This window comes from Oryzias melastigma, linkage group LG13 (assembly GCF_002922805.2).
Source record: "Oryzias melastigma strain HK-1 linkage group LG13, ASM292280v2, whole genome shotgun sequence".
NCBI lineage: Eukaryota > Metazoa > Chordata > Actinopteri > Beloniformes > Adrianichthyidae > Oryzias > Oryzias melastigma.
Window position 1 is genome coordinate 10187502 of NC_050524.1, and position 18842 is coordinate 10206343.

At 39.4% G+C, this 18842-nt stretch overlaps 1 protein-coding gene across 4 annotated transcripts in view; it reads right to left on the reverse strand.

The window, feature by feature from the left end:
- Nucleotides 1–7221: 7221 nt before the first annotated feature.
- The window catches only part of robo1 (roundabout, axon guidance receptor, homolog 1 (Drosophila)), a 280040-nt gene continuing 268419 nt past the window's right edge, over nt 7222–18842 (reverse strand). For all 4 annotated transcript variants that reach the window (XM_024277075.2, XM_024277073.2, XM_024277076.2 and 1 more), the window contains 8 exons: nt 18592–18708; nt 17558–17702; nt 17107–17337; nt 15144–15628; nt 14904–15065; nt 10283–10558; nt 10006–10199; nt 7222–8437 (listed from right to left, as the gene is read on the reverse strand). In XM_024277075.2, coding sequence (XP_024132843.1) covers nt 8423–8437; nt 10006–10199; nt 10283–10558; nt 14904–15065; nt 15144–15628; nt 17107–17337; nt 17558–17702; nt 18592–18708 — 1625 coding nt within the window. In that variant the 3' untranslated portion in view covers nt 7222–8422. The remainder of the gene's footprint in view (nt 8438–10005; nt 10200–10282; nt 10559–14903; nt 15066–15143; nt 15629–17106; nt 17338–17557; nt 17703–18591; nt 18709–18842) is intronic.

Below are 18842 nucleotides of genomic sequence, written 5' to 3' on the forward strand. Positions count from 1 at the left end.
GAAAGCAACAAGCAGTTTAAAATATTGATTGCAAAAACCGAAACACTGCAGGAATTTGGAGCGGGGAAGTTGGAGAAGGAGGAGCGGGTGAAATACTTCACACATTTATACCTAATTTACATATTTCTCCATGGAGCAATTAGCCCCATCCTGAGTTTAGTATAGTATTCAGTCTTTTGTCTTCAAATGCAATTAGTCTAAATTTACCTAAAAATTGAACGTATTTTATTTCTTTGATTGGGTTATTGGCATCAACATTTAGAATTTTAGTCATCTTATCACAGAAAAATGTAGATCGTTTTGCACATTATATTATACAGTAATCTAACCACACATACAGTTAGACTGACCACTATTATAGCTGTGATTACAGCTAGCTGCCACAACTAATCAACTATTAAAATATTTAACGACTAATTTGATAGTTGATTAGTCGCTACTTTATATTATATGGAGTCAGAGTGTAGTAAAGTTGAGCAAAGTTGTGAGCGTTCAGCACCAAAGCAGCATTTTTGAGTCAGTGACACCAAAACTTTATCTTTTTGTGAAAAATAGTTCCTTTGTTTTAGATGCCGACCTCATTTGATTTAATCTTGTTTTAATACCAGAATCTAATGAAGGACAGAAGCTGCAAAATTCATTAAAAGTTTAATAAACGATCATCTAAATTGTCTTTATTTTTAGTTAGTTTGAAGCTTATGATAGTTAGCGGTTTTAGAACTTTAAAAGGGTCATGATGCAACAAAAAGTCATTTCTTATATTTAAATGTAAACGTCTGTGGTTTAGAGCACATCCACATGAAGAAAAGAGCTTCTCAGCGCGACAGAGGACTTTGTATCCCTCCGCTTGGAGGGTCGGATAAAAAAATAAATATTCCGGACGCATTAAAAATGCCACTTAAAAAGGAGAGGTAGAGAGAAGGGGAAAGAATTCGGACTGGGCCTTGTTCTTTTAGCATGACTTTTTAAAGTTTTAACACTGATGTTGCTCTGTATTTTCCTATGAGCTGACGTAGATGACCAGTGAATATTCATGACTTCATCAAGTGGTTCTATTGTCCGAATTTGAAGACACAATTTTTTTTTTCCATCTTTCTTTGCTTGGAAGGCTAACTGTAGGGGTGGGGAGAAGCCGTAGGGGTAAGGGAAGAATTCAGACTCGGCCTATGCTTTGACATGACTTTTTAAATCAAATCAAATCAATCTTTATTTATATAGCACTTTTCATATACAGGAATAACACAAAGTGCTTTACAAGAAAAGCAGAACATTGTAAGTAATATAAAAAGTTGTAGTTTCCAAGCGCTGGCAGCTATGCGCTAACGTAGATGACTGATAGCTATTGATGACATCATCAAGCGTTAGTAACGTCTGAATTTGAAGACATAGTTTTTTTTCCCATCTCCCTTCACTTGGAAGGTTAAATGTTGGGGTAGGGAGAAGCCAGAGGGGTAAGGAAGCAATTTGGATTTGGCCAATCTGTATCGCATTATGAATGAATGAATGAAATGGTTTATTTCAAGCAATCAGGAATAATACATGAAAAAAAACAAAAAACATATCACATTGAATCACAAGTTGATCGCTTGAAAGGGGGTGGGAAGAAGCAAACTTAAATAATCCCATCCCAGCTCGACCATACCATTTTCTCGACATGAATTATCAATATCCGGTTCAGGACTTAATATCAAATATTTATACTTTACGTTGTAGAGTATAAATAAAAAGTAAAATAAACGTTGCAGTTGTAGTTTTGTTAATCAATTTAAAACATAAATATATGTTTAAAATACATAAAGAAAGCTTTTGGAATATACTATGTTAAATAAATTAATATTTCAAATAGAGATTTTTTATAATTGAGTAAAAACAACAAATATTGTAACATACTGATTGTTTCTAATTATATTTACACTAATATTTAGACTGGACATGGAGAGATTTCCAGGTTGAAAAATTGTCCTTCCATCATTTCCATTATTTATTTGCTTCACTAACGCTTGAAATAATATTTAAACCTGGACTCCTCCTTCAGAGCTAAAAACAGTTGAGCTTGTTTACAGACTTCTTTATTTTCTCTTCCTCTAGAGGCTTAATGTAGTCCCGCACTGCAAGATGCAGCTTATCCTGCCTGAGTCTGTGGTGGAGAGTCCATTTTTTACATGCAGTCATCTGTTGGGGCAGCAGGCCTGGAGCCAGCGCCTCAAACACACTGATAAAGAAGGCTGGCTGCATGCTGGGGAGTGCTGTTAAGAGCATGAGCTCATTGTGGAAAGGATGATACACAGGCTGCTGGACGGAACAACGGACTGATGAAACAAGTATCTCTGGAAATGGAGTTCACCTGTAATAAGAAGGAATCCATGAAGTAATATGTGACCACTCCAGAACCTTGTTATTGTTGCTCCACGGGCTGCAAGAAAACACTTTAAATCAAAAGTGTGGTTAGTTTGACCCAATGAAAACTACAAGTTCTTTTCTTATTCATAAACCACAGAAGTGCTGAATCTCAATACATTTTTTTTCTTTAAAATTCTTATAGTTTTCTGTACATGAAAACCAATGTAGTGCATCGCATATTTCTAGATCAGATCAAATATGCAAAAATGTGAAACTAAAATGCAAAAGAAATAGACTTTAGGTGCAATAAATTGCCACAAAAAATAATACATCCGCCCCAGCCTAAATTCAATCCATTTTTGAGAGATTTTTAAGTGATAAAGATGAGTGTAATTCCGAAGCTCGCAGGAGCCCTGATTGCATTAGGAACCCTTTGACAGCTGTGATGGCAAAAATGAAAGCTTTTCAAAATTATTCACACTCACTTGGTCACTAATGGCAAATTATGTTTTGTGAAGAGGAAAAGAAAGGGCCACATGTATTGTTAAAATTTCTGCGACAGTAGCGAACCATTTTTATGAAAGTATTTTGAAAAAAAAGTATTGCTGGCAATCAACATTGCAATGGAAGTGAGTAATTTAAAAAATGTTGGATTGAATTGGATAATGGCAATCCTTTTTTTCCTTGTTTTAATGCTTTTCTTGACAGATTTGAGTTTTAAAAAATAGGACAACCTCTATTGTGAATTCAAACTTTATTTTGTATGCAATTCAGACGATACATATGTTCAATTTGTTGCTCAGTATTTGAGTGGTACTTTTTCCAATTACTTTCATATATGCGTAAGTCTTCATAAGTGTACTTTTTATCTAAACTTTATCTTTTTTAGTTTGCTTTTTATCTAACCAAACAGGGAAGTTTTACTTGTTACTTTGGTGTGGCAGAGGCATGCGACAAGACAGTTTAAGAAGATGTGTTGTGTGTGCTTTAGCTCAGAGGATGTTAGCAAGAGCAGTACTGAAGAGACGTTGGGTATGACGGTACGCTGATAAGTATTTATAACAGATTGTCAGAAAAAAACAGTAAGGAGCAATGTGTGTCATGGTGAAAGTTGTTTTTATGTATTCACCCGATCAAATTTCATTTAGTTGCTGTCTCATTGTTGAGATACAACGTAGCTGAAGCTTCAAGCTAGCTTTTAGGATGATGTCACAGCAGCATTGGGAAAGTGTGTAGTGTTTTAAATGTTCACAACAAGTAAACAGTTGGACCAGTTATTTCCTCTTTGATAACACGACAGTCAGTGCTTTACTGTGGCTCAACTGTCTGTTTACATCACCAGCTACGGTGGCCATTTTGGTTCAGTTACTCCGCCCCAAGAGTGAATTGTATTCAGACTGAGGAATCTCAGAGCAAACTGGGGCTCAGTCCAACTGGAAATTAACTGAGACAACTTTTAAAGTTGGGTCCGAGATCGGTTCCTGGTCCCAGATGAAAGTCCGCATGCGTGTATTCAAACGGAAAATTAATTCCGGATTATCAGGGGAAACGAACTCTGGTTTTAAGTAACCAAATGTATCCAGACTGAATACATCCTAAATCTGCATGAACATTTTTGCTTTGCCTGATCACTGAGTGTTCTATGGTTTTGATGTTTCCTGCAGACCACTTGTGTGCCCCATACAGATTTGTCCCTTTTATTTGTCCACTGACAGCCTCTGTTAGCCCATAAGGACAGTTGTGTCTAAGATGTAAGTTTACTAGCCTGCTAACAACAAAATACACCATCCTAAACAAGACTATTTTTCCATTACACCAATCTTCAGGTTAAAGAAGCCGTACAAAGCAGACAAAAACAAGTCTGGCCTTATTTGTGAATATTCATGCCACCATAGGATGAATAACCCTTACTGCAAGTGTATCCGCTTAATATCCTTAATCACCAGCATCTCACTGAGGGACCAGGACACACCTCCACTCATTAAAATGATGGATGGAGGCATAAGGGAACGCTCCCTCCTGTTTCAAATTTGTTCTTGTTTAGAAAGGTGCCTATTAGAGAACACCTGAGGGAATGAAGGGGGAAGGGAGCTCTGAGAGCAGCTGAGGAGGAGGAGGTGGAAGAGGAAGGCGGTGGATGTTGGGAGGCTACATCTGTAATTTTAAAAACCATTACTGACTTATACAGATACGTATCTAATTGTAATTTGTCTCAGTTAACACGGACTGTCAGAGCAAATCCTGTTATTCGTGTTCTTCAGAGAATGCGCCGACGAAATGTGATTATTGTGCTGATTTATAAGCACAAATGATGTCTTCACATCAAAGAAAATCCCCACAGTGTTTGAGGGGCACTTGTTGAACCATCTATTCTTTAAGATACTTACAGTGGTCTCGGGCTGGGCAGCACAGCAGGTTGAGGTGGGTAGCGATGCTCATTAGATTGGGACTCAGGTGGGAATTCTTTCTTGTTTCTTCATCACAGCTATTTGAGTAAGCCAGACAGACAGTGGATGAAATAAAAGGCTCCCAAAGGCCAAATTACCGCCTCAGTGAGAGTAAACAGTCGGCAGGTTAGATGAAAGAAACTGGAACAAATGTATTTTGGGCACCCGTTAGGATAAGCCTGTGTCTCGGGTTTGTCTGTGGCGGAACCTTTTGGTGTCACATCATCAGCTATCCAATCAGAGCTGGGCTCATCTGAATAAGACAAGCACTGTGTTGGCCTGCTTATGTAACCTCATTGAAGCCTCCTTACACCTAATTGGCAGCAATCTAGCCCTGTCAAATTGAATATAATCCCTTCACTGTTGGTTTAAAGCCCCCCCTCACCCTCCTCCATGGCTTCAAATGCCTTTACTGAATGGCACTGCATGCTGATGTTGTGAGTAATGAGAAATGCTAATGGAAATAGCATTAAGTAAAATATGTGCGCTACAGTGGAAATAGAATTACTGTATAGCCTGTAAAAATACAGCTTTTATCGTTGATTGTGCTAAGTAAGTTAAAACTCAGTTCAAATGACTCCTAAGACTAGAAATATCATAACACTATTAACTGTTGTGATTTTTTTTTTAAATTGGCCTATATAAAGATTATTCAATAAACATTTATCTTTTTTCCAATTTATTCAACATAAATCCTAAAATATGGCTTCCAAGTATAGTTGAAACATATATGTTTCAGTAACTCTGACCATGCCCTGTCCCAAGTATATCCAAATCACCAAACTCCAGCATCCCATGATCCTGACGAGGACCCAAGAAGGTAAATAAAATGTAAAGATCTTTTCACCCTTGTGCTCTCTTAAGGGGTCCAGATGACCCCACCCTTACATTGATGTGTGATCCCTCCCATGACAAAGGGAGACAGGATTTTATGTCTGCCACAGACACCAGTGAAGATAAAAAAAAATCCTTGGAAAAAAAACGTTCAGCGCGCTGTCTTGTGGGGTCCAGATGACCGCATTTTAATTTAAACATACCAAGGATAGTACAAGGGATATTAAAATAGGAGGAAATTGGAAAATGTCCAAAAGGCTCACAATTCTGAAAAACTCCTTGCTCTGGATTAGTGTATGGAATATATTTTGTGTGTGGTAACAAATGCAAACGTTAAGGTAAATGGTCATTTGAGGTCCCCAGACCTCAAATAAAACAAACGCCATGCTTCTGAGTGGCCTCTTATTGTGGCCAGTCTAAGGCACACCTGTGCAATAATCATGCTGTCTAATCAGCATCTTGATATGGCACACCTGTGAGGTGGGATAGATTACCTCATGTCACTCACTATCACAGATTTAGACTAATATGTGAACAATATTTGAGAGAAATTGTTATTTTTGTAGAAAATGTTTCAAATCTTTGAGTTCATCTCATAAATGGGAGCAAAAACATAAAGTGTTGCGTTTAGATTTTTATCATATATATATATGAGTGTGTGTGTCCCTTATCTTTATTTTATCTTATATCTTAATTTTAACCTATATCTTTATATATATATATATATATATATATATATATATATATCTTATAATTTTTTTCTTTTCTAATCAATCTTTTATCATTGACTGTATAAGTAGGATTGGCGACAGTACTTACCATAGATTCAGCTATGACTCAGCGACCCAGACCAATCGCTATCGATGGGTTGCCACCGTTTGCAATATGGCGGTAGACGTATCAGGAAGTGATGGTGAAGGCGGTGGCCTAATTTCGCGAGGGGTGGAGGTAATTCCTTCCTATGGGGGACCTCAACGCCCAGTTCTATTTAGATGGTTTATGTCTTTTATCTTATCTATCTTTTAAATATCTATATTTAAGTATGTTCTTTTATATTTTAGATATCTATCTTTTAATTTCTATATTTTTACATTGGTCTTTTATATATCTATCTTATCTTTATCTATTTAACATATATTTTATATAACCATATTTTAAATGTCTTCTCTATTTTTATATATCTATCTTTTAAGTATCTTCTCTATATTTTATATCTTTATTTTTGGTATCTTCTGTACCTTTTATATATCCATCTATTAACATTGGTATAGTATGTTGCTCATTATTTCTGTCCTACTTACTAAGGAGATTCTGGATACATTTAGAGCGACAACATTTTGATTAAGAACATTTCCACACAGCATTCACTCAACTAAACATTAGTGGGCGGAATAAATCATAAAGCTTTGTGATTAGTGGGAGAGTTTTCGCTATTCTGTGAAATGGGCATTTCTTACATGTGTGATACTAAATTTGGCTTTTTTTTTTTTTTACCCTAATCTAATTAAAGTGATCAAAGAAGCGCATGTTCTATGAACACATCATCCCCCACACACGCAAAAATCACAAAAAATATTGAGTCAGAGAATGTAGCCCAAAAAGCTTTTTATAATTTGAGTTTTTTTATTGATCTTTTTTTTCATTATTCTTTTTTGCTTTACGAAACAAATGTTTGCAGATGTCCTATGAATAAACAACAGCACCCTTTTTTTTTCTTAAAACAGGGCTTTATCAGCCCTTTTCGTATCAAGAAAAGAGACTCTGCCTCTCCAGATTCCCAAAGTGACGGATTTCCTGTACTGGACATTCATTTAAGTGCATTCGTAGGCAACACAACCATTTGGAGTAATGTGCAATAGCTGATCTTTATGGTTATCGTGAAAAGGATATTTACATTGCAGCTATGACTCACATTTACTACCTTTTTTCATCACTTGAGTTAGCATTAGAACTGGAGAGGGAGACAATCACCACAATAGAGTCTCCTTTCAAGCGCAGCTTTCGTAGAAAATTAACCTTTACCTTCCTCACCACCGTCATCATCATCAGGATTAATAGGCTCTTTTGTCATACCTTTTTTTTTTTTTTCTTCCAGTAAGACAAAAAGGTTAATAGATAGAATGGTTTAAAATAAAGTTTAGTGATTGTGCTTTTAAAACCAAAGTAAAACAAAAACATTGATGACGACACAGAACAAAGCAGTGCATTACAAAAACAGAACACAAATCCCAAAGTGGCACTTTCTCGGAGAGCTAAATAATATAGCCATTTACAAACATGGATGGAAATGATAAAATAATATTATTTACTGACATAATAAAATTATAATCTGCAAAACGAAACAAGGAAGAGAACTTTGAGGTACCACAATGGGTAAACAAGGAGACACATATTTACAGACAGTTCACCCTCTCAGCTTGCAGCATTCTGTTACAGTAACATCAGACTGTTTGCAAGTTCTTGAAAAGGCAAGCCGAGTTATGTCAGTGACTGGAGCAGGACTCTTCTCCATATTGCATTGGAATTCAAACATAAATATACCATTGTATGTATTTTTTTTTTTCAAACACGTCAAGCTGTTAACTTTTTTTTCTTTTTCTCATGGACATATCAATGATAAGTTATAAAAGAAATACAAAACACATTGGTCTGTTGTCCAAATGTAAAGAAACATTACTGATGAAGTTATGATGGCAGCCAACAAGGTGATGAAATACTGAGATATTTAAAATTGTAAGAGAAACAATGGTGCTCCACTCTTGGAAAAATCTAAACAGTTCCTTCGTTTCCTCCTCTGTTCTTCAGCTTTCCGCTATCTGGAGGTAGAAAAACACAGAAATGTGGTTGTTAGCTTCCATGTTTTTCCGCATAAACTAACAGAATATAAATCAATATGTGTGAAAGATTCTTAAAAGAGACTAAACTGTATAAATGGGAATAAATTGGATTCTAATCCTGTGGAGAAAGCACCTGTCATCACATGTTCATCAGTCTGGATTGCTGCATAGCAATATTGACTTCCAGTGACATTGCTCTGGAACTATGATCCATATCCGTGTAAACTATGGTCAGTCTAATATGATTAGACTGGTTAATAATTTTACTTCCTTAAGCGATTTAAAGAAACAAAACAAAACAAAAAAAAAGAAAAGTTGTTTTATTTTGTAATAGCAATACTTAATAATAGATTAAATATATACTGGTCTGTCCTACATTGTATATGTTTTTGGTTAAAAAAAAGAAATTTGTTTATTTTACGATAAAAATGCTATTTTTTTTTTTCAATTTTTTTATTTGCGATCATCTATTATGCTGTGTTCACACTGGGCTTGACAATGTGCATTCAAGCAACCAATTCTACTAATAAGTCTTTAAGTGTGAATAGATGTTTAAGCCTTTCGTGTTAAAGACTCTTGCGTTCAAGTTTATAGGGGTCTACGCACAAAACGTGTGATCACTGAATCCCCATTAAAGATTAAACCAGTAGAACTTTGACCAATCAGGGACTTGGACTTAATCAGGTTTTTTTGGCCCGATCAGGTTCTGAGTCATTTGATTTTCAGTATCTGCTGATAATCTACAGATTCATTTAAAAATCTTAAAAATGAATGATGACTTTGTTGTAGCATGAATATGATGAATATTTATTTAGATGATGGGATTTTTTTTTACTTCTTAAGACTTTTACCTCTTAAGACATCACATTTCTGCTTTTATTACCACAGTAATGAACTTTTCTTAACTTGTATTTCCCTCTCAGAAAACTAAAAAGGCATATCAAAGAACAGCTCAGGTCCTAAGTGGTTAAATCAAGAAGCTAGCACTTAGCGGTTAGCATCTGCTGTGTAGCCATCTGTCTGCAGCACAGAGGGAGCTTAACATTAAAGAAATATTTAAGAAAAAAACAACTTCTTTCTTTTGAAATGCATTTGTTGGTCGTTGTTTGCATTAAGATAAACTAATAGAGACAGCTGCTGTCAGTTTAAAAGATTTTAAAAAGAGTTATTGAACATCTTGCTAGCTTGACTGAACTGTTTTTGTTAGCCTCCTGCTTGAATTGTTGTCGTATTCTGTTGCGCTTTCCGGCAATAACATGTCGTGATCCGTTCATGACATGTCGACTTCTAGTAGATTATTTATCTGGGATAAAAAGCTTGAAATATATTTCATACCAATCGGGTCATCAACCACACGATTGGGCCCAATTTTCCGATCATGTGATTGGATTGGGACATTCCTAGTAGCAACAGTCCAGTGTGAACACCGTACGCTGAAGGTGCGTTCAAGAACCTGTGTTCAACACGCCCATGACATGCCTGATGTTTACGGAGCTTTACAGTCAGAGCTGTTGAGATCATTTCGTATTTCTGGTATAAGCTCGCACCTCTAGCTCATCATGTCCGGGGTGAAAGGCTCCAGAGCTGTTAAGGCCCATTTCTGCAGGATTCCTTCGGCTTCCCTCTCCTCTCCGTCGCCCCCCTGAGCCCCTGGATGACATAGAGCTGGAGGAACTTGGGTCTCGGGGACTGTTGACTCCAGGGAACTGGGGCCGGCTGTAGGGCAGGATGTCTTCTGATCCTTGGAGCCAAACAAGAAATACGAGACTTAAAACACTGGAGATGACAATAGAGGACGGCGTTATTTGGGGACTGTGGTAGTACCTGGATGCTGTCGTGATTTGATGCCTGAGCCACCTTCAGTTTTACTGCCTTTCCCTCCCAGAGCAGACTTTTGCCTGTCCTGGCCGTCTTTGCGCTCAGACGAGCTGGTTCTGGAGTCGAAGCTTTCTTGGAGCCTGTAGCCACCGGGTCCTCCTCGCTTGTCGCGAACATCTCCCGCTTTGGGGGATATGATTCCTCGGCCCTCCAGAGCTGCTTTGGACGGATGTGTGGGGGACTTGAGCGCCGCTGGAGGAGGAATGGGTGGGGGCGGCAGATCTGTCAGACAACAGGAAGTCAGAACCATGTTAACCACAACCGTCCAAATGTTTGGTGTGAACTACGTTTGCAATGTGATTCACAAACAACATTTTCACTGGAAACAAAAGCGTTCGCATGAGAGAGGTCCAAACTGGTCAAGGTTACGAGATTTGAGGAAGAAACGAGAGGGGAGGAGGAGCGTAGCGCTCAGCAGCTGGCTCTCTGTCCTGCTCGACTTCCCCTGTCGATGAATCAATGCTACTTGTCCTTGAGCCATTATTCACATGAGAGCAGGCAGTGGGCCGCCTGGCCTCTCACACATCACAGAGGCATCTAAACAAAACGTGAGCGAAAAGCCTTGTCGGCCTTCGATCGATGGCTTCTCATCTTCTAATCAGCTTCCAACCTGAAGGATGGGTTTGTTGGCAGACCTGTAAAACCATGCAGGATTTAAAGTGGGCCGCCAACTTTTTAACTTCTTTGCCAGATTCGAGTGGCAGATAGAAATTGTGCAAAACTGAACTGGACTGAGGAAATCAAAGCTGTGGGTTTTTTTTTTCTCCGCAGACGGCAGATGAGGCAGGTGATGTCTTTGCTTGGCAGAAGCGGACAGCTTCAGTGCACCTTTCTGATTATCCTCCACCCACTCTCCCTGAATACAAAAGGAGGGGCGGTCAATATCATAGAGCAAAGAGGCGCCTGTAGATGTTTTTTTCTTTTTTTAATATCTGTCTTGCCTCCTGAGTTCTGCCTCAGTCAGAGTCAGATCAATGCCACAGTCTGTGAGCTATAGCTCACTACACAGGAGGAGCAGCGCGCCTGTTAGATTTACGAGGAAATATCGGCGAGGACAGGGCTCAGGTCTGAAAAGTGTCTCCCAGTTTGCCAAGGAGGATGGATCTGAGGGCCCGCTGGTTAATTAAGCAGACAGGGCTGAGACGGATCAGAAGAGACAGGAAAGGGTTACGTTCAGAGGAGCGGGTAGACGAAGGCGTCCAAGTCAAACACTGTATGAATCATAGGGGGAATATAACAGGAGTATTTCCACATCCACTGTGCAAACAAGAATGAAATGACTAGGTCAAGGAGGGGTAAGCAGTAGGGACGAAGGAAGGTTGGTATGAAGGGTTCATTGGTTTTCCTGCATTCTGGATCGTCACTCTCAAAGCGCTAAAAATTTCGGTAAATGTGGCGAAGCTTAAGACGTCCAAAACAACAAGCCAATCGCGCATCCACAGAACACAGCGTTTGTGACCCTCCCTTTGTTCTAAATGTCATTCAATCACCTTTCCTCACCTCTCACCTAAACGACATTATTCCAGACCACAGGCAGGACAAACAGGGCGGTCTGTTTAGAGGGGGGGGGGGTTGGGATGGCGAGGCAATAAACTCCAAATGAAAAACAATCCATTCAGATCAAATACAATCAGCAGGAGCACTGATAGACAGAAGTGAGGAGCTGTCACTCTGCCGCCCCCCTCCCAACTCAAACAAAGACAGCAGACAAGGCGAGGTGAGAGGAGAGGAGGATGGAGAGATCACTCCGAGGGGAGGGGCAGAGGATGGGGAGGAAGCCAGGATATAAGGAGGCAGGAGGTGGGGGGGTGGCAGGATATTCTGCAGTGATATAGCTGGTCTGGCTCCCAGTGAGCTGGATATTAAATCTCCCTGTGAAGTGCTTCCAACACTCAAGGACACCTGACACTAAGAGGGGAGCCAGCTCCAGGACGCCACATCGCACGGATACGTTTAAAAAATTATCCTTCCACACAAGATCAGAGCAGACAAGAAATGCAAAGAAAATTATTTCCTTTTATTATGTGGCCTCTCTGAAAGTGTTTAATTGCACTATTTTTCCTTTTTATTTTTCAAAGTTGTTGCTATTTAAAATCAGTTACTTTACAACTTTGAAGAGTTTCATTTTGTATAGAGCTAAAGTATTTATCCCATTTCATCTAAGTTCAGAGTGATACTATGTTCATACTCACCTCAGCAATGTGCGTTCATGCCATCACTTTTATTAAAAGTCTATCAAGTGCATAAATGTTTCTGCGTTCAAAACTCTCACATTCAAGTGTAGCTACACACGTTTTCAAAATTTTGAGGCTCGTCATACAAAACCGCGTTCAATGGCTGCATGATGACAGTTAAACCAGTTGAACTTGGACCAATCAGGGACTCGGATTTGGTAGTGATGTACGGTTTGGGTACTTTTTTAAAAACACGGAAGTACTGGATTTATTATGAAGAGAAAATTAATAATTGTGGTTTGTGCCAGGCTAGAATTATAGGACACCAAGGTTTCCACTGAGCGGTCCGATACGGTACAGTAAGGAGTGGTACGGTACTTTTCAATGGACCTACAACAGAAGGGGGCCCCAAGAGGTACGGTTCAATACTGTTTAATGGGTCCATTTTACAATGGAAACGCTCAAAATACTGAACTAGACCGTACAGCTCAGTGGAAACGAGGCTCAAGTCTTTCATATATCGGAATAGAGCTGTGATAGAGAAAACCTGTAACAAGTTACGCGAGATTTGCACCGCTTTGACATGTTGTAAACAGCCTCTATCAACTGTGAGTATCGGATACTGACAGTTCAGTGTAAACACCGTATAATACAGGCATGTACGCAAACCCACCTTCAGTAACGTTCTTGAAAGCATATCAGATGCCCGGTGTGTATGAAGCATGAACGGTATCACTGAGAAAACATCTGCCCCAATTTAAATTCAATCCAAAGTGTAGAAATGGCCAAGCTAAGCAGAACTCCTCTTCCAGAGCTCATCTCCCAAAATTCTACAATATAACCCCTGGCCTCCTGCCCACCACTTGCCCTGTTTGTTTAGCAGTGATAGAGATCAAAATATGAACATAAGGTTGTCTTACTGCACACCTATTCCTAGTCATTGTTCTAGTTCAAGATGGTTATTTGTGAGTTAACATGCATCTGCTTGTGAATCTTTTTATTTAATAGTCTGATCAAAAACTTGCAGGAAAAAAATGAAGTAGAATAACATTAAAATTCCCATAGTTCCATTCAGAAAATGAAACTTTCTTGGAATGTGCATTTAGGGTCCACTGTTTTTGTTGATTTCAAGTATTTGTTTATTTTTGCTTAAATTTGGTTTCCAGCACAAAAAAATCAACAGAAAACAGGTTTTCAAAAAATTTGAATACTGTGGAGAAATTTGGACATGAATGTTTTCAGATGAGTTTCACTAACTAATCATCGGCTAAACTCAAAGCACCAACACAGGTTGCTTAGATGTCACTAAAGTGGTTCTTTTTGGTTTAATTGTCTCAGTTGGGTTCAATATAGGGAACTAACCAGAAGATTATTATTGATCCCCTCCATGTTTGGGTAAGCCACTAAAGTTCATAGCTAAGGAGGGTGGCTGTTGTGTCCAAGCAGATCAACGGAAAGTCAAATGGAAAAGCAAAACGTGGCGGGAGAAGATGGAGCAGCAAAGAAACAACTGTGGGCTTCAGCGGATTATCAAAAGGAAAAAGTAGAATGAGGTGGAAGGAATACCTTAAAAAAAAACACCACATTCAGGAGATGGGAGGAAACATCCCAACTGGACCAAAAAAAAAAGGACTGGACTGTTGGCTGGTGGTCCAAGGTCCAGTTTTCTAATAAAAACAAAGTGCGTCTTATTTGGGAATCAAGGTCCAAGGGTCTGGAGACAGAACCCAAGCTGATGGAAATCCAGTGTGAAATCCTCCAGTCATGATTTAGGCTACAATGTCCAGCACTGGTGTTGGTAAACTCTGCTGTCTTCAAAATCACTGCAACAGTCTACCAGAACGTTCTAGAGGACTTCCTGATTGCTGAGGATCTACATGGAAATATAGATTTCATCTTCCAGCAGAACCTGGTCCCTCCCCATACAACTGAAGTATTGAAGATACTTGATGATTTGTTGTGGTCACAATTCTTGTCTATATCTTTTTAGTCAGAGGTAAACAGTGAATTCTTCAGTTTTCTAATTTTATGAAATCTAGTTTTCCTGTGTTTGGTGAGCTGGAATATAAATTTATGTAAAAACAAACAAATACTTGAAGTCAATTAAGGAGTGGGCCCTGGATTTATATTCTATCAAAGTTTAACTTTTTGAATGGAATTCTGGAAATGAACACAATTTTTCATTAAAATTCTTTTTTTTGTAATGGTCTTTATCTGTTCTTGCAATATATATATATGTGTGTACTTAAAGATTAGTTCAGATTTACCACACAAGTCAAAGGCTTTGAATGTAATATTTTTGATTGTTGCAGTTATTGAATTTATTTTTCTTACAAATTCTACAGAAAAATGTACATGAACTTAGACTGAACTTAACACACGTGAAAGCATACCTTCACTGAAGGCCTCACGGCGCTGGTTCCCTGGGTGACCCGCAGAGTGCTGTTTTAGCTTTTTTGGAGGCCTCCTTTGTATAGCAGCCATGCTCATATTACTGTCTGTAGACACCGGGCTGCTGGGACGGTGACTCGACTGGCTTATTTGGTATTTTTGCGCTGAGGAAAGAGATAAGACCGTCGTTTATTTCTGCTGTTCAAGACCACTAAAGACGTCATGAGAAAGTCTGTTGGTACCTGGAGCTCCTCCTGCTTCCTGGCCTTGTGAATGTGGGTGCTTTCCCACCCTGAGGCCTGAATACTCCGCAGCAGCAGCAACCGCTTGAGCGAAATCGGCATCTGTGAAGAAGGATCCGTCTGAAGAGCTGACGGCGCTGGACCTCCCTGAAGAAACATTGTCCTCCTCAGAGGCCGAGCCCCATCCGTTGATCATGGAGCCGGTCACTGAGCTCTCCAGATCCCCCATGCTGGACGCTGGCGTCTGTTCAAGCCCTCGTAGCAGCAACCTCCGCGCGTGCATCTGAGGGTGGTGGGGGTGTGTGTGGTGGAAGTGCATCTTGGCTACTTCAGCGTCTGTCTCATCACCGTCCTCTTCCTCTTCTTCCATTATACCCTCCTCCTCCATTCCATCAGTGTCCAACCCCAGCGGGCTGCTGATGAACCCATACGTGTGTGAGGGGGAGTGGGGTCTTGGAGGTGGTGGGGGGCTCATAACATGGCGCCTAAAAGAAGTGCATTTTATTAGGAGAAGTAGAAGAATTCAAACCAATTTTGATAACAAATATATATATATAAATATAAAAAGAAGCTGGTTTTGAACTATCAGATGGGCACAGATCATACTTGAACTGACCTAAATGGATTTGACAGGTACGTTCTTTTTTCTCAACCTAAGTAAATGACTGACTTAAACTGAACATTTAAATAATATGTGCTACAACCCAACACAATGAAAAGACTATGGCAGGATTTAATTTTTTCACTGTTTCAGGCTTCTGCGTAACAGTATAAAAACAGTATGGTTTTAAAGGGTTACCAAACCCTAAATCAACTTTTCTTGGCTTTTGACCTGTATAAATGGCCCCTCTGACTGGATTTTCAAATTCTGGCTGTGGGTGGAGTCAGCCTCCAACTTCCCTGTTTGGTAACCCTTTAAAGACACTTACCATATTTTATAAGTCGAGTTTTTTGGTTGCAACTTATACTCAAAAGAGACTTATATGTGATAAATTACCTCATGAATTTTTTTTTTTATTTTTCACTAACATCCAGTTCGCCTTTGGTGTTTTTTTCTTACAACAACCACTAGAGGGCACTGTAGGTTGGTGTATCAGTATTTGCTTCTGACAGAAACGTCGAAGAAGAAGCATTGTCCAAAACAAACGCGTAGAAGAATCTGATTGTTCTCCTCCTGAACTTTATAATATTTGTCTTATTTGCATCAAGACTTTATTATTCCTGTTTTTATTTTTTTCCTTCTTTGGACTAATGCGGGACGGCAAATCATCAAACTGGGTCATGAAGAGATACAAGTACCGCTGAAAGTTTTGTCATGCAGATGCAGATTCTGCAGTACAAGGTAAAATAAAAAGACTGAATGAAACAAACTCAATCTCTTACCATAAGTCTTCCATACATTTTAAATGAGATATACGATCAATGACTCCACGTAACGATGAGACTAAAATGGTAAATATACTTTGATAGCTATTTTCTACCTTCTTCAAAGACCCAAAAAGTGCTTCATAGTCCCATTCACCCATTCACAGCCGCCAAATACTGGCGCCAACCTTTGACCACCAGAGGCAATGTGGGGATCAGTATCTTGCCCAAGGACACTTCAACACATGGGTAGGAATCAAACCAGCAATCTTCCAATCAGAGGTCGACCCAATTTACCAACACATTTATGAACAAGCATTGAGCATCAATCTGATGTGTGATCCACGTTCAGTGTGAACGGAGCGTTAGACCAGGCTTGGGGGAACTTGTTCTCCCAAAAGTGCCACTTATACTCTGAAAATGTGTAGACCTCTAGACTTATTTCAGTTTTTCAGTAAATACTGCAGGAAAATCCCAGAAATATAATATATATATATATAATTTAAAGCAAAATATCGATGCTTCTCTGCAATACTCTAAGAATATGTGATGTTTTCTCATCACGGATTTGTTACGAGAGGGTATGCTGTGGGTGTACCGGCGTTCGTGGTTGTCCTGAGCATCCTGGAGCATCGGCTGCATCTCTTCCTGGGGCGAGGGGGTAAGCGTGGCGGTGGACTGGTGACTGTAGGACACTGCAGCTGGAGAAGAGGCCGCCCCACGGATGGGAGGAGTGGGCCCTCTTTCCATCTCCTCTTCCTCCTCCAGCTCATCGGGCTGCAGGTACATGTGAGAGGGGGGCATGGCGCACTGCATGTCCGGATCACAGCTGCCGGCAGACACAAACAAGCTTCGTTATCATCACTGCCTCTATTCCTCGAAGCCAGAGAGGCATGCAGTAAATATTCATCCTTCGATCAAGGTTTGACATGGACCCAGCACTAATGGACAGACGAGCCCTGGAGCAAATACTTGGAATGGATACCAAAGAATTGGTGAAAATGGACTAGTATTCAAAAGCATTGTGTGCCGAGACTGCTTTTGTCTACCTTTCATCCATCGACAGAGAGTACTCCTCTGTGCTCCGACTCGGGGGTGGGTTTGCAGGAGGGGGAGGCAGAAGGTCAGCCCAATTCATTGTGCTTTGTTTGGGTAGTTTGGGGGTGCGTACTCCTTTCTTATGACCCTGACTACCTGCTCAACAAATGGGGAGAAAAAAAAAGGAAAGCTTAATTGCAGGATTCCTTCAGAAACACATAATAAAGCATGAAAACAAACAAATTATTAATACAGAAAAAAAACACATGAAATAAGCTTACAGCAGAGAAAATTAACAACAATGGTGGAAAAACTGCTTATTTTATATGTCAGCATGCACACCTTAAATGGTGGAAAACACTGATGGAAAAAAAAATCTGAATAAAAAGCGTTTAATTAAAGCTACCCTACTAAAACTGTAAACCAATGAGCTGTGATGTGCAGCGAGAACTAAAGGCCTCCTCTTAATGGCTTGAATTTCAAGTGCAATATCAGAATGGATACGTGGCATTAAGGTGGCAGCGTTGCGTGCCGCCCAGGACGTGTAATCATTTGTCCTTGTCCACCGACAGACACTGAAGTCCTGATGAAATTATGCTGATCCACACCGATTTCAGGTAAAAACCATTTAACTGAATTAATGAAACACAAGAAAAGTGATGCAGCTAACAAAGAAAAGCAACAAAAGAGGAGCTGCAATTATAGAAAAAAGATACTTGTATCTAATTTATTTTGTTTAACCTAAAACAACATTGAAAGCAAAGTAAAAAAAAAACAAGAAATGAGCAACTTGTTTTCTGTTTGACTTGGAAGTCAATCAGATTAAGACTTAAAGCAAATTTTATTAGTGTCTAAACAATGATTTATTGCCTCTTAGAGAAAAACAAGGGTTTTAAAACAAATTATACTTCCATTACAGCAGGAAGATGAAAACATTTTGCACTCAAAAGGAGCAAAAAATATAGCAAACATCCCATTTTTATATGGATTATTTCTGTTTGGAGTCTGTGACCTGAGAGAAACCAACTTTCAATCATCCTTGTACCTGAGGTGCTGCTGCTGCCTCTGTCAGAGCTGTTGTAGGACCCCCCAGTGTGGCTTTCGTGGGTCTGGTTGTAGGGGATGGTGGCTGGCATGGGACTGTCGCCTCCTCTGTAGCGGTCTGTTGGTGGGAGAATGTAGTTAGTACATTGTCAGTGAAAGAACGAATCTTGAGGAGTTGAGCCTTTATGTTTCCAGTTGACTCTATTTTATTTTTGGGCCCATTCATAAATTGACATTTTTTATGTTGGACAA